At 44.9% G+C, this 23,607-nt stretch overlaps 1 protein-coding gene across 4 annotated transcripts in view; it reads left to right on the top strand.

Annotated features, from left to right (window-relative positions):
* The window catches only part of LOC138293061 (uncharacterized), a 289,136-nt gene that overhangs the window by 64,257 nt on the left and 201,272 nt on the right, over window positions 1-23,607 (top strand). For all 4 annotated transcript variants that reach the window (XM_069232058.1, XM_069232057.1, XM_069232059.1 and 1 more), the window contains 3 exons: window positions 20,950-21,016; window positions 21,167-21,380; window positions 23,412-23,463. In XM_069232058.1, the coding sequence (XP_069088159.1) occupies window positions 20,950-21,016; window positions 21,167-21,380; window positions 23,412-23,463 (333 nt within the window). The remainder of the gene's footprint in view (window positions 1-20,949; window positions 21,017-21,166; window positions 21,381-23,411; window positions 23,464-23,607) is intronic.

The raw sequence follows: 23,607 nt of genomic DNA, 5'->3' as shown, positions 1-23,607 counted from the left end.
ATAGCTTTGTCTGCCTCCTCAGTAAAGATCAAGACATTGTTGGCATAAGCAGCCACTAGTTGTCTGTTGGATTGAAATTGAATGCCTTTGATGTCTTTATTTGCTTTTAGGTAATATATGAAAGGCTTGATAACTAATAGGAATGTGAGGGAGGATAGTGGACATCCGTGGCTAGTCTTTTGGGTCCGCCTTGGGTTTTTTGAGGAGGGCGTTGATCTTGGCGTGTTTCAAGCTCTCCGGGAAGGTGGTGGACTCGAACGAGCTGTTGATGATCTTCCGTAGTTGGGGTGCGATGACGGAGCTTGCTTTGTTGAGGATGTGGTGAGGGCAGGGGTCAGATGGAGAGCAAGACTGGACGGTGTTCATGATTTCGATGGTGTTGTTGTCGTTGAGAGGGGTCCAGGAGAGCAGGAGGTTGGTAGGAGGTGAATCTGTGGTGTTGATGGTTGCCAGGAGGGTCTGGGTGCTGAAGCTGTCGTGGATGTCTGCAATCTTGCGGTTGAAGTAGGAGGCCAGGGAGTCGCAGAGGTCTTGGGATGGCAGGATGTCGTTGGCGTTGGAGCTGGGGCTGGAGAGTTCCTTCATGACGTTGAAGAGCCCCTTGTGGTTGTGGCTGTGTGCGTTGTTGATTCGGTCTTTGAAGGGGGTTCTTTTGGTGGCTCGGATGAGTTGGTGGTGTCTGCGGACAGTGTTTTTGGAGGCTGTGAGGTTGTCCAGAGTCTGATCTTGGTGCCACTTTCTTTCGAGTCTTCTGCAGCTTTGCTTAGATTCGTGGAGGTTGGCGGTAAACCAGAAGGCCTTTCTGTTGGTGAGTCTAATGGAGGGATTCTTGATTGGGACGAGAGCATTGGCACAGGTGTTGACCCATTGCCTGAAGTTGCGGGCAGCTGCATTAGTGTTGGTAGTGTCGATGGGTGGGTTCTAGGATAGGGTCGCGATAAGTTGGTCTTCGGTGACCTTGTTCCAACTGCGGTGGGGGATCCGTTGTGGGTGGTGGTGTGTTGTGGGTTTCTTGAAGGAGAAGTGGATGCATCGGGGGTCTGTCCCGTGGAGGTCAGTGGTGTGGCTAAAAGAGACGTGATTGCTGGCTGAAAAAATAGGGTTGAGTGTGTGTCCTGCAGAGTGGATTGGTGTAGCTGTTTGAGGCCGAGGTTGGAGAGCAGGGTGGCAGTGGTGTTGTTGTCGGTGTTCTCGAGGTGGAAGTTTAAGTCTCCGAGGAGGATGTAGTCGGTAGATGTGAGAGCGTGCATGATGATGATATCAGTAATGGAGTCGCTGAACTGCTGTCGTGGGCCGGGGGGCCTGTAGACGAGGGTCGCTCAGAGGGTGGTGTTTGGAAGTGCAGGAGTTCAGCGGTGCTGAGGGTGTCTTCGGTGTTGGTCGTGATCCTGAGGGTGTTCTTGTAAATGATGGCGATGCCTTCTCCTTGTTTGTTGGAGCGGTCCCTGCAGGTGATTTTGTAGCCGTCCGGGATGGCTATGGCGATGACAGGCGGGGGGGAAGGGCTCATCCAGGTCTCGGTCAGGAAGGCGATGTCTGGGGAGGCTGAGTCGAGTAGATTCCGTAGCTCTACTGCGTGCATGTGGACGGAGCGGGTGCTGAGGAGGATACATCTGACATGGTTGCATCCTGCCTTGGTGGGTGGGTCGTTGACGTGGAGGATGGTGAAGGTGCAGTTCCGGCAGGAGAAGGGTGCGTGAGTGGTCTGCGAGGAGGCTTGAAGGAAGGCGGGAGAGCGGCCGGTGTTGAAAGTGCGGCAGTGGTGGCGGCATAGTGTAGACGTGCGTGGCGGAGATGGGGGGGATGGGAGCCAGGGGTTCTGGCACTGGGTGCGGTACAGGTGCAGACGGGCTTGCTTTTGGCGTGCCAGCGGCACGGCCACGCAGCAGTCGCCATTAAGTAGGGAGGTGGGGGGAGGAGAGGAAGGTTGGGAGGAAGTATAAAATGCAATCATTTGGGTTGATTGTAGTGTTCAGGGTATAGAGTTCAGAGTAGAAGTTGTGGAAGACATCCAGAATCTCCTGTGGGGAGGTGACTATAAGACCAGGTTTGTTTTTGAAGGCCATGGTGTTGTTTTGTTTTTGGTGTACTTCAAGTAATTAGTGAGGGTTTTCCGAGCTACATTTCTAGTGGTTACCTTCTTCACATTAACAATGTCAACCCATTTTTGAGCTGTAGTACTTAGTATCTGGGTGTATTTGTATTGTAGTTTGCACAGTTTAGGGACTTGGGAGCCCGCTGAATGCCTAATAGACTTTGATAGTGACCTGATCTCTGATTCAATAGATTTGAGGCATTTGTTCAGGGATTTGTTTCTTAAAGCAGCTAGATTCATTAAGGTACTTCTAAGGGAGGCTTTCAAGGTGTCCCACCTTATCGAATATGAGGTATCATCAGCTTTGTTTTCTTGCAGTAAGTGTTGTATTTCTTCTCTGATTTTAGATTTGGAAAGGTTGCCTTCCAAAAGTGCATCATTGAGGCACCAGACCTTTGGGGGTGGTTGAGTATCTGCAATGGAGAGGTTGAGTGATATATATGGCATGGGCTCAAACCTGGGTTTTTGTGCCACAGGAACTAGGAATTTATCTGTTAGTTTGTAATCGATTCTCTTGAAGGTAGGGTGTGTTGGGGAGTAGAAAGCGTAATTACTACCATGGGGTTGAACAGTCTCCAAATGTCGATTAAGTTGTTCTTCTTGCAGCAGAGTCTCATCTATTTGTGGGACCTGCAGCCATTGAATTTGTGGGAAGAGATCCTATCTAGAACACCATCCATTGGCAGGTTAAAGAATCCCCTAGGATGATGCCGGGGTTGTTGGACACCTGGCAGGCTGATCGTTAGTCTGTTTGTAATGTACAGCACAGATGCACTTATTTAATTTTTTGGACTTATTGGGCACAGATGCACTTATTGGACAGGGAGGGTGCCAGGAGGAAGGCAAGCACTGGCTTGCCTGATGTCAGTTTGTCCAATGATCATTAGGCCGGATGATCATTAGTCTGTTTTCCCTGTATGGTCACTAGCTGGGGGAATCTTGTGTATGTTTCACATCACAAAGGTTCTTGTGAGATATTGGCCAGAAATGTTCAATAGAGAAGTTAAGTGAGCACTGATTTAGAGGAGGTTAGCTTGTAGTATGGGTGCCATTTTGGGTTTCAGAGACAGCAGAGGCCCCGGGTAATTAAAGTCTGTTTACGATGGATCAGCCCATTGAAAACATCCTTCAGTCATGCCTCCGGACTGCTGCGTGTGGAAGATGGGTGTTTGGGTCACCTCTTCATCCGGATGGCCTGTTTGAGCCTACGTAGTAGGTGGATGGAACTTGGAGCTGACAGTCTAGACAACCATCACTCTTTGGCCCAAAACCACTCCCCTCCCAAAAAAAGAATGCTACTATGGCAAAGATAGTTATCACTGTGAACAATCATTAATTTGTGCTCAACTCTTAATAATAATTTTATAAAGTGGCAATTAATGATTGTGTTAGTAGGATTAAAATACCCAAGAATTGTTTGTCTGAAGATTTGGATGCCTCGTTGATTAAAAGCCACTCTCAGGAGATCTCTCCTGTCCTTGAAAAGTGCGGGGCAAATGCAGGCTGAATGAACAATGTCCTCTTTACATGACTTACATAAATGGCAAATGGATGTCTCATTATTCAGTAACTATGGTGGACTATGCATGAGTGGTGACAAGTGACCAAAAGGGAGGACATACATTTATGTTTTAAAAACGTTGAATATCCTGCCTTGAAGTCAAGGCTGAGATTTTTAAATCTTATAGTTGTTTAGAAGCATCCAGGCATGCAACCCATTTGATGAAGCTGCCTTATCTGCAGTGACAGATAACTCCTTCATTGTGCTATTGAGTGATTTATTTTAAGGGAGCATAGGTGATTATGAAGTCCCAAATGGATTGTATCCAAAGAAATTGTATAGCGGAATCTAAGTAGATCCTTTCATGTGTATCTGGACCTTTGATATTGCTGCCCATAATACTTTGTTAAGATAATTCTTACTTGCTGCCTTCAGCCTGTAGGAGCTTTGTATTGCTATCATTTGTTTCATTATCCCAAATTCTAAATTAATCTGTGCATTGGATGCATGTTTGGTAAATTAAATAGATGCCGATACGTTTTTGATATAATTGTGTCTAGCAGTACAGCCTCACTGGCACGAAGAGCTCAGAGTTGATAAAAGTTTTGCTGTGACAGTCTTTAATATAGGTGGCAGACTTGGTACTCTCAGGGTTCTCTATAGGGTATGGAAGGCCAATATCATTCTGTTGCCTTTCTGTAATAACGGTTGTTTTAGGGGCTAGAAAGGGGTTGAGCGTCAAATGGAACTCAAGGTATTTGCACTTGTCCAAGTTATTCTAGCAGTTGGCCTTGTAGATTCCATTTGTGCTTTTCTCGTTATTTTCTTATTGATGACCATAACCTTTTTCTTCGGTTAATTACCATCTCATTTTCACTTGAGTACTGGTGGAGTGCATAAGTCATACGTTGAATATCATTTTTTGTTTGGCTGGGTAAGATTACATTATTCTCATACAACAGATCTGAGAGATGAAAACCTCCTAATCTAGGTGAATTAAAGTTAACAGCATCCTGAATGGGGTGTCTTCTCAGCCTTGAAGAGATTAAACAAATAGGGGGCCCAGACACACCCCAGTTTCAGTGTCTGGTGGGTGTCTATTTTCCTTGATAAGAGAGAAACATCGCCTATCTTGATTCTCAACCAAGTATTTGTGTATAGTAGGTGTAGTGCTTTTAGGAGGTGAGATGGTATTTTCCAATGAGATAGTTTGTCCCGCGGGATGTTGCGCTGCCCACAGTCAAATGCTGAATGTAGTGGTTGTCGCTTTTTTAGCATTTGGTCTGAGATGAGAGCAAGCTCATGATGTTGGTTGTCGTGCCAGTTCCTCAGGTGAAGCCTGCTCGGTTTATTGGTAAGATGTTTTCATCAGAAGCCCACATTGTTAATTCCCTCAATATAAGTGCAGCAACGTACTTGGCTGCTTTATCCAGGAGCTTTATAAGTCAATCATTTCCTGGTTGCAACCTATCACCTCTTTTATAAATTTGGTTCATTTATGTCTTTGTATCTCAAGGTAAAGGGCGTGTTCACTAAAGCACAGATTTTGTTTTTCTTATTTTCCAAGATAGGAAGACTTCAGTCAGAAAGAGGCTTTCTAGGCACTTTTTACAGATGATAAATTGAAGTGATTAGTTAAGTAAGTTACCCACCAGGTTTCTGTGATATTGAAGTTTTTGATGGAGTGGGGGGAATCTTTTAATGCCATTCATTAACCGCCACAAGTTCTTCGAGTTTGACGTCTTACTTAGAAATAGAACATTAACCGAGAAATCAACCTCCATCATCATTCTTCCTTTCCAGAGCAATATTTTACATGATTTTTTTTGTTAGTGCAGGTTAGTGATTTGTTTGGAATTATTTGGACTTTTTCTCACAATCCGCATTGCTTGGTTGACTTTCTTTTTTGATAATTCACAAGCAGCTGAATGTCTTAATACAGGATGTACTACCAAGACTCTGCTTGCTCTTAATTGTGTATTTTTAATATACTTATCAAGAAGCTGATCGATAAAAAGCTTCTAATTCTCAATAGGTGTAAGCTCCTGTTGCTGACAGGTTTCGATTACCTGTACTACTGTGGCATCTATGGAGCTGACTGGTCTTCATTTCACTTTAGTTTTTTATAAGTCACGGAATATAAGGTACCTGGCAGCTTATTTATGGTTAAACAGGGGGTGTAAAGCCGGAATAACAGTTCAACTACTTGCAGGAAGTCATCACTTTTCACTTTCTGTTCTATGTAAAATGAGTTAACTTGGGTAAAGGGGGTAAGGTGAATATGGTATAATTGAGAATGGAGTACATGGTTGAGGTGTGATGTGTCAGTGGCAAAGGTTTGACCTTTCTGCTGGAAGAAAGTTACAGAAACGGAATGGCTCAACACTTTCCAACTAAACTAGCCAGACCCCACCAATGACCTCATCAACGACACAAACAACTTCAACAATTAGATCACCACCTGCACCAAAATCCTGGTGCCCCTGAAAAAAACAGCCCAAAGATCAAAAAAGTAAACCTAGCTGGTACATCGTTGACTGCAGAGAATCCATGAGAGTTTGCAAGCAACTCAAAAGGAAATGAAGAATCACCCAAGGAACCACCACAAGAAATACATACAAGGCCAAACGTAGACACTATCACCATCAAGTATAAGAGACCAAGAAAAAAAGCCCTGACCCTAAGAATCAAATCCAGCTCAAACAACTGCATGGAACTTTTCACCAATATCATCAAGGAATTCACCAACCCAACAGCTGCAAACTAAAACATCACTGCTACACAAGAACGATGGAACAACCTTCCCAATTTCTTCCACAAAAAAATCAGCAAGAGCTACAGCATCTTTAAAGCCCAGCCACCCATCTTCGACCTTCCCAGCCTGCTATCCTATTAATCAAAGACTACCAAATGATGGCATGGAAACCTCTAACCACCGAGGACACCAAAGCAGTAATGAATATTGTCTACTCAGGAGCTCCCACAGACCCCTTCTGCCACCATATCTACAACCTGGGAAGAGCCACGCTGTGCTGCACTCACTTCCATCATCAACACCTCCCTCAAGACAGCCACCTTCACAGATAGCCAGAAACACACCAAAGCCACCACCTTTCTCATAAAACCCTCAGCCAACCCTAAAGTAGTCAGTGTAGGAGGCTGACCTGGTTTGTAGTGGGTACCAGAGGTACTTACACCTTATACCAAGCCCAGTTATCCCTTATTAGTGTATGTAGAAAATACTCAGTGGTACAAAAATAAAGGTACTTTACTTTGGTGACACACTTGCCAAATATACCTTGGAGACTACATTCCCTTATGAGGTAAGTAATGTACACAATATATACACTAGTATCCAAAAACAGGTAAGTAAACACTCAGAAAACAGTGCAAATAGCGCAAATCACAATAGGTAGAAATAGGCCTAGGGGGAACACAAACCATATACTAAGAAAGTGGAGTGTGAATGTCGGTTTCCCACCTAGGCAAGGGTAGTGTGTAGAGGGATGCTGGGAGTGTAAAAAAAAAACAAAGGTAAGTAAAAGAACACACCCCAGAGCCCAGGAAAGCAGGAGTAAATCACAGAAAGTTTCCTGAAACACACAAGAAGTGGTGATAGAAGATTATGCAAGAACCAGAAGAGACTGCAAGACACCAACAATGGATTCCTGGACCTGAAGACCTGTGGAAGAAGGGGCCCAAGACCAAGAAGCACTGAAGAGTCCAGCGTGAACAGGAGCCCCTGCTAACCCTGATGAAGGGGGCAAAAGAAGAACCACAGGTGAGAAAACACAGTCAGTTATGCACCCAAGAAGACATCTGCGGGGTCTTGGTTGGTGCAGAAGATGTCCCATGTAGGATAGATGATTGCAGTCTGGTTTGCACTGCTGTAGCCCGCCAACAAGCCTTGGTAAATGCAAATCTCGCAGGTAGCGGCTAGGGGCGCTACTCGGGCTCAGGAAGGACCAGGTTGACTCTACCCAGGAGGGGAAAACAGAGAGGGCCCTCAGGAGTCTAGGGAGCCCACAGAAGACCAGGCAGTGCACACAGGAGTCCTACAGCATGGGGACAAAGAAGGTGTAAATGGAGGCCAATGAAGCATGGCACAAAGGGATCCCACGCCACCAGAGAATCACTCAGGGAGCTGTGCGTTGCAGGATAGAGTGCAGGGGGACAGAGCTGTGCTGTGCATGAAGAACTTCATGGAAGGTCGCACACAAGCCTTGGCTAGTGCAAATCACACGGTGCACAGGGGTACTGTCTTGCGTGGAGAGGCAAGCCCTTATCTCCACCATAGTTGGACAGCTGGACTTCAGGACCGTCGGGACCACTTCATTCCACCACCCGTGTTGCTGAATCCATGCACTTCTTCAGGAGAGCGGTTCCAAGCCACCAGTCGTCACTGAAGAGTGGTGCCTGCTGAAGCAGGGAAGTGACTCCACAGGAGATTCCTTTACTCTTCTGGTGCAGGCTGAAAACTGGCTGTCTTCTAAGGATGCACGACTAGGAAACAGTTGCAGTTGCTGGCAGGAGCTGAAGATACAATGTTACAGAAGTCATCTTAGCTTGTTTGTTCCAGTTTGTAGAGTTCCTGGAGGGTCCAGATGCAGTTTCTTCGGTGAGGAGGTGAAGTAAAAGACGCAGAGGATTCCTGCTGGAGTCTTGCAATCCGAATCTGAAGAACCACCCAAAGGAGAGACCCTATATAGCCTTGAAAGGGGGATTGGTCACCTAACCATGTAACCACCTATCAGGGGAGTGCTCTGACATCACCTGCTGGCACTGGTCACTCAGATACTCCCAGAGTTCCCTGCCCATCCTGAAAACAAGATGGCAGAACCCAGGGACCCTCTGGAGGAGCTCTGAGCACCACTCCTGGGGTGGTAATGAACAGGGGAGTGGTCACTCCCCTTTCCTTTGTCCAGTTTAATGCCAGAGTAGGGACTGGGGGTTCCTGAAGTGGTGTAGACTGGATTATGCAAGGAGGGCACCATCTGTGCCCTTCACAGCATTTCCAGAGGCCCTGGGAGGCTACCACTCCCATACCTGTAATACCAATTTTCAAAGGGAGAGGGTGTAACACCCCTCTCCTAAAGGAAATCCTTTGTTCTGCATTCCTGGGCTTGAACTGCTCAAGCAACAGGAGGGCGGAAACCTTTTTGTGAGGTGGCAGCAGCTGGGGGCTGCCTGGAAAACCTCAGAAGGCTGGTATGGCAGTACCAGGAGTCCAATGTGGAGCACCCAGAGTGCATGGGATTGTGCAACCAATGCTGGAATCAGTATTGGGGTACAATTCCCAGTTGTTAGACACCTTACATGGCCATATTCGGAGTTACCATTGTGAAGCTAGGCATAGGTATTGACCTATGTCTAGTTCACATGTAAAATTGTGTCCTTGCACTCACGCAGTCCAGGAAAATGGGCCTGGACTATGTGGGGGCACCTCTGCTAGTGCAGGGGTGCCCTCACACACAGGTACTTTGCACCTAGCCTTCTGAGCTGGAAGGCCTGACAAATAGGTGACTTATAAGTGACCTGGTGCAGCGTAAATGGCAGTGAAAGGATGCATGCACCATTTCATGCAGGCTGCAATGGCAGTCCTGCAGAAGCCGTTGCATGGGCTCTCTATGGGTTACAAAAGAAATGCTGCAGCCCATAGGGATCCCCTGGAACCACAATGCCCTGGGTACCTAGGTACCATATACTAGGGACTTATGAGGGGAGTCCAGTATGCCAATTTGGGATGAAATACTGGGTTACCAGTATTTAGTGGCAAATTTGGGAACAGAGAGAGCATAAGCACTAGGGTCCTTGTTAGCAGAACTCCAGTGACACAGTCAAGCATACTGACAAATACAATAAGCATACTGACCAGTAGGCCACAAACCATAAGCACTGGGGTCCTGGCTAGCAGGATCCCAGTGACACAGTCAAAACACACTGACAAACAGGCAAAGAATGGGGGTAACCATACTAGAAAGAGGCTACTTTCTCACCTTCAGCAACTACGGAATCATCTCTCTGCTCCCCTTTCAAGCCAAAGTCATTTAGAAGACCATCACCAGACAACTCTCTGACCACATAGAATGCCACAAACTCCTGTATGACTCACAATCAGGATTCAGAAACAACCACAGCACTGAAACAGCCCTCATCCCTGCCACAGATGAAATATGCACACTCCTTGACCATGGACAGACTGCTGTCCTCATCTTCCTCAACCTCTCTGCCACTTTCAACACCGTCTGCCACCAACACTCATCACCAGACTACACACAGTGGGAATACAAGGCCCAGCACTCAAATGGAGATATTCCTTTCTCTCATGAAGAACACATGAGTCAGGCTCTCGCTGTTCCCATCAGAACCCAAGGTTCTCATCTGTGGAGTCGCATAGGGATCATCACTCAACTCCACATTTTTTAATATGTACATGACTCCTTTGGCAAACATCATCAGATTGCATGGAATAAATTTCATTTCCTTTGTGGACTACTCCTAGCTCGATTTTTTCCCTCTCAAATGACACCGGCACCACCAGGGTAATCTTCAAACAATGCATGATCAGCGTGGCCAATTAGATGAAAGAAAACTACCTCAACACAAACAAAACTGAAGTGCTGATCTTTGGGAAGAAGAGCTCAGCTTGGGACTGTACCTGGTGGCCGTCCGATCTCGTACCCACACCCAGCCCAATTGACCATGCTAGGATCCTAGGCTTCATCCTGGACACCAAACTCACCATGAAGTAGCAGTTCAGTGCTGTCACCTCCTCATGCTTCCACATCATTTGAATGTTACGTAAGATGTTTAAATGGCTCCAACTGGACACCAGATGTACCATCACGCATGCCCTAATCACAAGCAGATTGGATTAGGGAAACGCATTCCACGCCAGCATTATAAGCGTTCTCCTTCACAGACTTCAAACCATCCAAAACTCCTCCTCAAGACTTACCCTCAACCTCCCTTGCTGAACCCACACCACACCAATCCTTCCAAAGCTCCATTGGTTCCCCATCCAGAGGTGCTGCCAGTTCAAACTTCTCACACATGCATTGAAGTCACTATACTACAGGGGCCGTGTTCCTCAATCATTGGCTTCAATACCACCAACCCACCAGACAACTTTGCTCAGCATCACTCTCACTCGCGCACACACCCCACATCCACAGAAGCAAAGCAGGAGATTGATCATTCTCCTACCCAGCCACCAAATCCTGAAACAACCTCCGCCAACACATCAGGGCCTCCTCCTCACTTCTTGAATTCCAAAAAAATCAGAAGACTTGGCTATTCAATTAGTCTTCTTGCAGGACCTTCGAGACTGCCTGCCTCACCACACACCTACACTCACCTACTCTGCACCTGGATACACTCACAGGTGACAAGCAGTCGTCTACAAATTCTCTCTACATTACATTTTGGTTAGGAAGATTTAGGTTTGGAAATTGAAAGTCATTGTTGGTTCTTTTTGTGAAGTGCAGTTGAACTCCACTCTAGCTGTGCTGCTGTATGCATGTGGTTTACTGAGTCCTGTTGAGTGATGGAGTTTCTACTTGCATTGATTGTCCCACTAATGGCATTCCTAAGTAGAATATAACAATGTTTTATTCCTTAGTGGACATCTTGGTAAGAATAGCTTGTGGTAAGGCTAAAACATATTGATAGCCGGGGGTTTGAACATCGAAAAAGTTATGCCCCAACATTCAAAAGCTGTTTTATCTTTCAAAGCCTGTCTTGGTACTGCCTGCAATACCCAGATTACAAGAGTGGACTCATTTAGATTGTTCACATGAGGGAGCAAACATTCAACTGATTCAGTATGAGAAGAGGTTTGTTTCGAGAGTGTGGGAAGCGTGTGAAGTAACATTAATGAAGTGACCCCTTGAATGATATTCTGGTTGGAAAAGAGTTCTGTTACTTCCCAAATCAATTTATAGTTAGGAGAATGAGAATCTTTGCTTCCTATTTTGCTATGACCAACCACATTATTTGTGTCATATTAACAGGGTCCACTTCAATGGATAAACAGTTCTAACACCATTGTTATTTTGGCCACCAGACCCATTCACTCATGGTTTAGATGACTACATATTGTTATTGCTTTTGGAGTACGGGTTTCCTGCCCTATTTCCAATTATCGCTTCAGACAATATAGATGGGGTAACTCCTTTTTCCCTAGAAGCAACACGGGGGAAAGGTGCAGTGCATTAACTAAGGCCTTCTGTGGTTTTAAACCTTGTGCATATGAATAGGCGAGTCTTTATATGCATGTCCTTTCCTATTGCCCTTTTTTCCTGGTCACTTTCCCCAGAAACAACAAGATGAAAGGTTGGGGAAGAGTGACTAAGGTCTTCTGTTCTTTTAAACCTGGTATTATCTTTTAATGGGCTGTTCTTATCATAGATGTCCAGCTCTATTACCCTTTTACCTGATCAGGTTTTTGCTTTACTTGCTTATTCAAGAATATCGGAAAAAAACTCATGGTTCATAGGATTATTTGCTACCTGGATGTTCTCCATTTAGTGTTGTGGCGGGCTGATTTTTTCCTTGCATATCCTCCCTTGATTCCCTTTTAACCTGATCAACTACTTATTTAGTTTGCTTATTTGTAAGAATTGGGCATGAATCATAAATTGCCAACCTTATTCTGTTAATGAATGATCACAGAGACTTCCGCTTTGGTTTTAAGCAATTGTGTTTGTTAGTGAGATAGTTAAAATCAATATCCTGCATTTTTCCTCTGATTTTTGTCTGGGTCTGTACTTGAGAATTTTTCCTGAGAAACCCACTTTGCTTGCTTTAAGTGGGAAACATTGGGCCGGATCTACAAGAAACTGGTGCATTGGTCCCTATGCACCACTTTTCTTACACCACCCCTGTCCCACTTAATGACACCATGATTGTGCTGTATTTGCAATATGGTGCACCATGGCGCACGTTTCCACAGTTTTCATAATTTATGACGCTATTGTGGTGCTTTGCTGGATTAGCGCCATCAATTATGGCGCTAGTGCAGCAAAGCTCTAGGTAGGCCCATAGGTTACTATGGGCCCATCACTTTAACATCTGCTCCGAGCAGGCATTAAAAATGACAGAAAAAATATTGCAGTGAAATCTTGTAGATTTTATTGTGCCTTTTTTTTGCGGCCTCCCTACGTGGGAACTCCCCCTTGCATACATTATACCTGGCACATATAGAATGTGGCGCAAGGGGTTACAAAGTGGCTCGATGCTAGCTTTGTAAATATGGTGCGTGGAAATGGCCTCCTTAATGCCACATTAGCATTAAAATAATGATGCTCGAGTGGCGCAAAGAGGCACAAGGGCTTTGTACATCTGGCCCATTGTTGGGTCATTTTGGCCTTGAAGCAACTAACATAAGCGAGTGCCTTGTAAATATGCCTCCCAGAGTTGAGTAGTGGGGGGGCATATTTACATGGAGCTTGCACCACTGTTGTATACTTTTTTTACACTGTGGTGGCACATTCTTTGCTCCATATCTACAAGGTGACGCATTAGGCCCAATGTGTCAGTTTTTATAGGCGTGCATCAAAAAATACCTGCGTTGGAATGAACTACACAACCCAATTAGTAATGTATGCAGGGTAGGCGTGCATCTTTTAGATGCTTCAGGCTAAGCCTGAAATGCATCTAATTTCCTATGCCTCTGTAACCCAGGCGTAGGTAATGACACAGTGGCTTTCCAGTAGGAATCTGACCAGATGAAGTCACTTTACTCACAGTAACAAGTAATAAAATCACATCCCGTCAACCAGCAGTAGGCCTACACATGTAACAATCATGTTGTAGGACCCTTTGACCATTCTGGGACCTTGGCACCTGACATATGATCATCCACTGCAGAAATGCAATATGACACTGTGTACTCAATGGAAGGGACAGGCCAGGATTGTCACATATCCATATAGGAATGGGTCCCCAAGTGCAGCCAAGCGTACATCAAAGCACAACAGTTAAGTAGACACATAAGGTAGGTAACACATGATTTGCCACTTTACAACATTTATTTGTATCCCCTTACATTGCACTGTCACTCAATATGTCACCCTTAATTAGGTATCTACGTACACATAAGTAGACTATGCCCACTGTAATGTGGCACATAGCCATACTTAATATGTGTCTGCGTTGCATCCAGGATCAATGTAATAGAGTAAAAGATAAGTTTTCCACCATTTCACACTCTATTACATTGGTCCCCAAACATTATGCTACTTGAATCAGTCAGAACTGATGCTTCACCTATGTGTTTTTGATGCATTGCTGTAGTTGCACTTGTTGTAAAGACAACTTCAGCAGTGCGTCACTTTTGGCCCTGATGCGTTGCGGCATCCTTCCCTTCCTGACACATCCTTGGGATCCTGTGCCATGGTGCGCTGTATTGTAAATATGATGCATCCATGCCGTCTTGACGCAGCACTAGGTTTTTTTACGCATCACTGCCTTGGGGCAGTGATGTGTCATTCCTTGTAAATAAGCCCCTAGGTTCTTTGAGTGTCAAATAATGATGCTCATTACAAATCAACAATGAGATCAAAACCTTAGCGTCAAACTGTACTGTTTCCGATCTAGACAAGGCTTTTTCAATTTTGGGAGCACCCTTTGTACTTGTTTCAATATTAAAACTATTTTTGTGTTCTTTGAAGGCATACTGGAAGGGAAGCTCCACCTCACCCTCAAGGCCTCTAAACTGACTTTTAAAATGTCTTCTTCAAGTATCTTTTCATCCTCCATGGCACTAGATACCTTTACGGGCTGCGTGGTAAATCTTCATTTTTATTTGGGTGAGGCTGTGCCGTACTTGACTTTGGGAGCTTGCTCATAACATTTGGTATTGGCAGAGGGTTCACCAATATTTTGTGTTGCAACTGATTCAGAGGACTCATTTTTAGACTTATTGTTATGTCCTATCCCAGACTTTTGGCCTTTCATCTCCTGTTTTTAGCTGTATCCTTTTATTGAATTTAGGACTCTGAGCACTTTACTACTGCTAACCCATGCTGAGGTGCATCTGCTTCTACCCTAAACATGGTAACACTGGTGTATCCACAACTGGCGTATTTATTTTACTTGTGAGTCCTTTGTAAAGTGATATCCCCTATACACAGGGCCTGTAAATTAAATACTACTAGTGGCCCTGCAGAACTGATTGTGCCCACTCAAGTAGCCCTGTAAATATGTCTTAGGCCTAGTACTGCAGAGCCTGTGTGTGCAGTTTCACTGCCCTTCAACTTGGCATTTAAAACCTCTTGCCAAGCCATAAGCCCCCCTTTCTTAAATTTAAGTCACTCCTAAGGTAGGCCTTAAGTAGCCCATAGTGCAAAGTTCCATGTACATGAAAGGCAGGACATGTACTTTACAGTTTTACATGTTCTGGCGATGAAAAACTCCCAAAGTTGTTTTTTATTACAATGAGGCCTGCTCCTTTTATAGGCCCGCATTTGGAATCCCTTAATAAACGTTTAGGCTGTAATCCCTGAAAGAAGTAGCTGCATCATGTTTCATACCATTGGAATGGTAATGATAAATCCTCTTTACTGGTAAAGTCATATTTATTATTACTATTTTAGAAATGCCACATTTAGAATGTGGTCCTTTCTCTACTCTCACTGTTCTGTGTGCCTGTCAGCCTGGGTGACAGCTACATTTATGCATTCCATCCAGACACCCACAATGCAGGACACCCAGTTGCATCTGCATTAATCTGCATACTGATGGGTCTTACTGGGCAAGGAGGATGGGAAGGGCTCACAATTTCCCTTCAATTGGTGGTGGCCTGTACCCAATACAAAGGGATGAATACCACTACTGATAATCTGGAGCCAGGGCTGGGCTGAAAGGAGGACCTGTGCACTTCAGGGAGATCCTTTGAAGTCACCCCCACATCAACAGCACTTTTGGGGATAAGTACTGGGTATCTGACTTCTTGAAAACAGTACATTTCTCGACCTGAAAGAAAACCTGCTGCAGTAAAGGCTGCTGTGCTGAAAGGATAACCTCTTTGCTGTGCCTGACTGTTCCAAGGAACTGCTGCCTTGATGCCTGCTGACCTCTGCCCTGTCAAAAGGAACTAGGGACTACACCCACAGTGACTCTAAGGGCTTGCAGGCTTGCCCCCTGTTCTCCCCAAGATCTCAAAGATCTTGTCACCTACTTCTGGATTCTTTCCTGCAACTAGGGAACTGCAATGCTGCCCGATTCTGGGGGTTGCCAGGTCCTTATTCCACACCATCACAACCTCATTGATTCTGTCCTGTTGCAAGGGCTGTTCGACATGGAATTACTGCCCAGAAGCTACACTCTCTATTTGAGTGGAGGTGGAATGCCGAGAATAACATCAGCGTCTCTCCCCAAGACCACAACTCCTTCTCTACTGGTTGCTTGGACGACACGTCTTTGAAGGACAGCACTAACGTCATTGCCGCCCTAACCGCACACGACTGAGCCGAACAAGTGATCGTCATACCAGCACCACAGCAGGAGCACCGTACCAGAGACTACTCCCCCTACAGCCTTGAAGGTACTTTGTGTTAGGAGCCGCCAGACCTGAGTAGTCCTCACCACTGTGCTGCACTCCTCATAGCTGCATGCTTGTGCTTGCCTTGATGTGCAGTTAGAACTGAGTGGTCTTAGTTGCTATGCCACACACTTTTGTCCACTCTTTACAAGCCAAACTCTGAACAGAGAAGAGCACGACAAAACCCCCATTGGGATCATAATTGCTTGATAGATGCGCACCGACTTCTGGAATTACCATAATACAAGTATCTTAAAACTCTCATAAGTTTTTAAAGCACTGCTTTGATGTACTTGAAATTAAATAGCTCATGATCTACTGATGCATTTTTGTTGTTTCGGTCTTATTTTACCTGGATAAATATTATCTATTTTTCTAAACCTGTGTTGTGTTTTTTGTGGTGTTTTCATTGTGTTACTTTGTGTGTGTTACACAAAGACTTTACACATTGCCTCTTAAGTTAAGCTTGTCTGCTCTGTGCCAAGCTACTAGAGGGTGAGCATAGGTTAATTTAAAGTGTGTATTTGATTCACCCTTATCAGGTTTGTGGTCCCTACTTGGACAGGGTGAATACCTCTGCCAACTAGAGACTCAATTTCTAACACTCATGTTCAGAGGTGGGCTGGAAGTTTTAATTTATATACTTGAGCTCAGCACTAGTTATGGTTGAAGTCCTGCCTGTTAAGGTTGAGGGGGCTTTTTTCTCTGTACCCATTGAGCCAGAATTGTTAAAAGGAGCCAAGACAGTGACGGATAGTTTGTCATTTCTGCACACACTTTTATTATGTGTGTATCTTTTGGTAACTTGGCTAATTGGTGCTAGAAGATCAGTGAGCCCATTATTTGTTGAGAAGATCACAGAGCGGGTGTCTTTAAGGAAGGAGAATTTTAACTGGCTTTTAGCTCTTTTCTAGAACATCCAGGCATTAGGTTAGATTAGGCACTGGCTATCCTGTGCAGAAGTATTTTATGTATATTTTAGTGCCTATATCATTTGTTGTTTCTTTTTTTTGCTTATGGCGGCTTGGTGGGGTGCTGATTTTCCCCAATCTCATGATGCCTTCCTATAGGTTGAATACAGGATGTTGGATGTTATCAATAGCCTTCTTGATGACTCCAAAAAAGGTTGTTGGCCTGAGTATGGTGAGATGACTGAGGTGATTGTCACAGAAATGTACACAGTTGGAAATTAATCGTATATTATGATTGCCTGGCAAGTGATTTTATTTCCAGTTGAGGTGAGGCCACCACGCTGGCTGCTCCCAGGCTTTGGTGTCCCCAGCACACCTCTGCTGGCATAACATGCCCTATAAACCTGACCCCGTACAGAGTTTTTGCAGAACCAATTCTGTGAGTGGGGCCACTTCACAGCCACATCTCTCAATCACCCAATGAATTGGGCATAAGGCGCAGAGCATAGAACTATACAGCTGTACTTGAGAGCTGTGCTGTCTTGGGTAGAGAGGGGTGAGTATAGCAAGATCACTCACTTAGTACAGTTTCTCATAGGCCTTGTGGATTCAGGAGCAAGGAGGACAGACGCCCAGGTATTTGAGTGCAACGGGAACTGCTGTGGAACAATACAAGCAACACAGAAGAAGGCACTGGGATGAGGAATGAGGCATGAAGGCCCAACAGTGCTCCTGCACATCAATTCAACTTTAGTGAGCCTCAGGAGCTAAAGGGGTGAGGGAATGCCACAGACTCAGCTGCACCGGTTCTTAGGCCGGCTGCTTCCATGACCACACACAGCACTCAAACCTGCACCAGCAGTGTCTAACACACCAGGCTCACCCATAGGCAGTCCTTCACGCTCTGATTCTACTATCTGCCGGTGGCTGTGCGGTCAGCAGGCCGGAGCTCCAGTGCTCTGCCTCTCCATCTCACCGTACCCTGAATGCCGAACGCTGCTGTGCCACCGCCTCTTCCTCTGACTCTTTCTTCCCTGTATTAGCTTTAGAGATCAATTTCACACATGCCTAATTAGGCATTAGGCATGGTGAGAAGTGAAAGATAACTCTTTAAGGGGTCCTGCCAGCGTAGGTTTTAATATATTTCATACACCTCTCCCTATCTGATTCATTCAAAGAAAAGAGGACTTCACAGTGGCCATAGTGCTCTTGTGGCTACCCTAGGTTCTTTATGTAACCTCGTCCGTGAGTCGAGGCTGATGCATCCAAACTTGCTCAAAAAAGACTTTGTGGCCTACCAGCAAGTGTTCAGGATCAGTCAATCAATCAATCAGTTTTTGTAAAGCGTGGCTACTCACCCGTTAGGGTCTCAAGGCGCTGGGGAAAGGGGAGGGGCCTCATCCAAAGAGCCACTTCTTGAGGTTCTTCCTGAAGATGGTGAGCGACGGGCTTTGTCTGAGGTGCAGGGGAAGGTTGTTCCAGATGTACTGTAGGTGTAGGATGTAGTTGTGTGGGGTGACTTACATCCGCAAACAAAGTATGAACTAGTATAGAACCAGGTAAACAATACAACAGAATCATATTTTGGGTGGTAAGCTGCATGTTTTCTGCTGTCTGCAAGTCAAGTAGTATTTGGGAAAAGGGTGTGGGGAAGGCGCTTGATTTGTGACATATTGTTGGGGAAGAGCCAGGGAGGGTTTGCATTATATAGAGGGGCACTCTACCAAAAACCCATAATAATAGTGAGAATGTTTTTTTCTGCAGACAAAGCTGCTATCAAAAGGATCTTTAACCCTAAACTCCCTACAAAAATCAGGAATTTACTATTTGTCTCAAATAAATACTTTTTTGATTATCATAAGGAATGCTAAATGTTGTGGAGGAAAGTTCTGAAATTTCTGAAACAACACATTTGAAACAAAATCTGTTTGCCTTGATTCTAAAGTTGTCTAGTGACAAGATAGCCCTTTTAAATGTCTGTTACAAATCTGATACAAAATAGCCTCTGAGTGGGCACAACACTCCAAATAACAGGAGCTGGAAAAAAACAAATACCAATCCGTATTTTGACACAGATTCCAACACATGTTGTCTGGCATAGCTGCCGGAGAACATGGCTGCTCTCAGGATCTGAAAGGACTGGGTGAAATAGTCTTGGTTTGCGGAGCTACTGTGGAATTTGGTATCCTAGTTTGGTCAACAGCACCTGTTTTTAGCTGAACTAATAGGCATTTTAATAAGGTCCTTGACGTCTTCTTTAAAAGAGCCACAACTATGTTAGAATACAGATATTTTCCAAACAGAAATGAAGAAGTAGGACATTTTTTAATGGCCCAAGAGAAGTGGATGTATCCACTAATTTTCAACTAATTGAATTTACATTTGATACCATGTCTGCATATCTTTGTCATGGCATTGCTTACTTCCTCCTGATAGTGTGGTATCTATGGGGTATTTCGTAAGTAATTTGAAAGACATTTGACAGATAGCTGTTCACAGATCCAGGAAGATATCGATGTTGTCAGTTTACTGGCATATAAGTGCTATGTTGGTAGAAGGAAGAAAGACCAACAGTGCCATGGGCTTTTTATTTCTTTTTGGGCAGAGATAGGTAACAGATGCTCTGAAATATCCTTTATTGGTTCAGAGGATGCTTGATCCTGCCTGGCTCTTCCTCAACAATATCATTCTGAATGAATGTAATAAGAACATTGACCCATACCTGGTGTACTATTACACAGAAGAAATGTCACTTTACCCAAAGTTGAAGGTAGAAAAGTGTGTTTAAAAGGAATGAGTTTAAACATTGGTTACTGAATGGTCTTTTAGGATTGTGACACCTACAGCTAGTGTCCACTGTTCATCCTCCACTCACTGTCCTCGGGTACCTGGTCACTTTGCCAGGTGTAGAGTTTGAGGCCCAACAGTATTAGCCCAAATAAAACAGTTCCGAGCTTCGGATATATGTTTCATTGTTTTGATTTAATGATGGAGACAATGTAATGGAATTGTATGACCCGTTTTCCTCAGGTGATCACTAGCTGAGCCATTTCCAGAGTTGGATGTCCCTATTAAAGATGCAAACAATATCCTTTACAAATAATCTGTTGGCAAACATTTTTGTGGTGTTCCTTTAATCACTACCAATCAATGAAGCCATGAGCTACAAATCATGGCTCTCAAGATTGATTCCTTCAAGGAAAGTATTCAACAAGGGCAGTACTAAATGTCCGTTCAAAAGCTGAATGCAAGATAGAAACTGCTTATTAGTTTGACAGTTGATCAGGGGCGGATCCTCCATAGGGGCGGAGGAGCGCCGCCCCCGCCCTCCCGCCAGCAACGGCAGCTGCAAACCTTTTCCCAAAAGAAGATCATAAACTGTGTTTATGATCGTTCTATGGGAAAAGGGGCAGGGCCATGGGGGTGATGTGCACTGAGGACGAGTGCACAGCACTACCCCCTCAGAGCGCATGTGTGTGTGTCCAGCCGTCCAGGGCCCGCCAAACACACATGCGCACAGGGCTCTCTCCAGCCCAGCAGCTGGAGAGAGCCTGCACAGGCTCCCAGTCTGCCTGGGAGCACCCTGGCTGGGGGCTCCCAGCCAATCCTGATGCTGCCATGAGCAGCGTCAGGATTGGCGCAGGGCAGACTGGGAGCCTGTGCCTGCCTGCAGCGAGACTGGAGGAGGCAGAGGAGCGGCACGGGTGGGCAGGTAAGTGGTTTAAAAAAAAATTATTTAATTTAATTCTCCCCCGGTACGTTGCCCCGGACCTTTAAATTTGCGCAAGCTGCGACTGCAGTTGATTATGTTACTTTAAAGGACAAAAGAAATGTCAATTAACTCTTGGGTGAGTTGTACACATATGAAGCTGTATGGTAAGTCTTGCTTCTCTTATAGAGTTATTTGCCCAGAAGGATGCCTGCAACCGGAAGTCACAGTGTGGGGGACTGATATCTACACAGACGTAAGTTTATGCGCTGAACACATGAATCTGATGTGTTGATGCTTTTTGTAAATTCACAGGAAATATGGCAGGTAGGCAAACGTTGGCCACGTGAAGGAAGATGTGAATGTGAAATGTCATCTTTCCTAACTATTGTTGCTTCTTCCTTAGGACTCCTCTATCTGCCGAGCCGCAATCAACGCGGGGAAAGCCAGCAATGCTGGGGGCAGAGTGAAAATGGAGAAGCGGCCGGGACAAAGCAGCTACCAGGAATCCACGCGGAATGGAGTAACAACCCGGAGTTATGGTGCCTGGCCTGGATCTTTCATTTTTACCTCAGCCAACATTGTCTTCCCAACCACAAGCCCTCCTCAACCTCCCGAAGGTGAGCAGTGCATTTAAGGAGTAACTGGAGATATCTTCAGGTGTTTTAATGGCTGCCTTGTATTTTTTTTTATTCAGTTCAGTGCCAAAGGGCATCTTGGCAGATCGGTGCCTAGAGAAGTATTTTTCCATGAACTTGCAAAATGCAAGTGTATCTTATTACACATAACATTCTACATTCTGTAGGTGAAAATATTGTAAGCAAAAATTCAGTAATAGAAGCTATGCGTGGCTCTTAATCAACTCCTATTAAGGATTACTGCCGCTTGCTTTTGTGGTTGATGTCTTCAAATACTATTACAAAATAAAGCGTTTACAATTGAGATTCGGTGGGGCTGACAGCCTGCCTTCGGGAATCTGCAGAATGTGAATAGCAACCGGAAAGCAGGATTCATATACGAAGGACTTGCACTTTCTTGTTTAAGACCGCAGCCTCCTCCTTCGGAATGTTTTTATTTGCTATAGAATTACAATTTGCCTGCAAGCGTTAATGTTCTGCGTGACAGAATCATCTTCTATGCACGCGCTGTTAAATTCATGATCTTCCGAGAAAGACAGCTGACAGCTATATATGTGAACGAAGAACCCTCCACCACTACAAAACAGCAAATGGCGCATAGGAGTCACAATATGGTGTAGCTGGGTGGAAGTGATCAGTAATTTCAAACTTTCCTCATCTCCAAAGAGCGCCCAGAAAGCAGTTAGTTCAATCAATCAATCAATCAATCATAGCATTTATAAAGCGCGCTATGTACCCGTCAGGGTTTCGAGGCGCTGAGGGGGGGGGAGCGCTGCTGATTTAGCGGTCGAAGAGCCAGGTCTTGAGGAGCCTTCTGAATGCGAGGAGGTCCTGGGTCTGGCGAAGAGATGTGGGGAGAGAGTTCCAGGTCTTGGCGGCGAGGAAGGAGAAGGATCTGCCGCCGGATGTCTTGCGCTGGATTCGGGGTACGATGGCGAGGGCGAGGTTGGCGGATCGGAGTTGACGTGTTGGAGTGTAGAAGTTAAGTCTGGTGTTGAGGTAGGAGGGTCCGGTGTTGTGAAGTGCCTTGTGAGCGTGGGTCAGGAGTTTAAAGGTGATCCTCTTGTCTACCGGGAGCCAGTGGAGTTCCTTTAGGTGAGGGGAGATGTGACTTCGGCGGGGTATGTCGAGGATCAGTCGGGCGGAGGCATTTTGGATACGTTGGAGTCGTTTGATGTCTTTGGTTGGGATGCCCATCAGTTACACATCTTTCTTTGAACAGCCCTCATTACTACATACTGACTTCACTGTTTTAATTAACCCATTACTCATGCTTGGTATATAAACTAGAAAACATTTGCTAGGAGCAAGTTAATTTTAAAAATATTTTTTAGATGTTGCATACAACAGCGCCCTGTGGCTCATGTTGTATTCTCTTTTCTTTAATATGAGCTAATTTAAATGACAGTAACTGAGTGTCAGTCTACTTTGCTGCTGTCAGTGTCAGCATACCAATGTGACTAATCAGGCGTAACATCTGTTTTTAACTACGTTTATTGATGCAACTCCCTGTTGAAGGTTTACATTATGAATCTGATTTAATTGAATTAACTGAAATACATTTGACTTCACTTTGTGATAAAGCCATAAAGCTATTTGTGGCCTGAGAACGGGGCACAACAACTGCACTTGGCAAAATGTCTTTGACAGCATCTTCCAGCTTCTGGGCTGACATCTAATATGTATACCAGCCCTGGCATGTGCAGGACAGTTTACGTATTGGGATATTGGGGGGATGCAAAACCTGTAGTTCAAAACAACTTGTTCTGGAATGTTTGGACTCTGTTAATGGACGGGTAATATAATCAAAAAATAACCGATAGGGTAAGAATGAGCATGGGAAACATTTTCTAGTCTTTCAGTTCTAAAGTGTTTGCTCTTTCCTGGTTCTCTTAGAAGTGTTTCTAGCATGAAACACAGTCACATTGAAGGCCTTTCAGGCCTGAACCTTTTGAAACAGGGTCATATTTTTAGCCGGTGTCAGTACAGTAATTTTGCTTCTCTTTCTTTCAGTTCCTGTTCAGTGCAGCACCACAGCAAGACAGCTAACTCAAAATACAGCAGAGTAAGTACAATTACTGCAGTGCACCTTCCTTTACACAAAAGAGCTGCATTCCTTATTTGCATTCATTCTGTTTGAGAGTCTACTAAACTCACTTTACATAAAGTCACATTCTCTAGTACTCAGTAGACAGACTGGTTCTTGGTC

This window comes from Pleurodeles waltl, chromosome 4_2, assembly GCF_031143425.1.
Source record: "Pleurodeles waltl isolate 20211129_DDA chromosome 4_2, aPleWal1.hap1.20221129, whole genome shotgun sequence".
Lineage (NCBI taxonomy): Eukaryota > Metazoa > Chordata > Amphibia > Caudata > Salamandridae > Pleurodeles > Pleurodeles waltl.
Note: the sequence above shows the minus strand (reverse complement) of the source record. Positions and strands in the feature narration are given on the sequence as shown.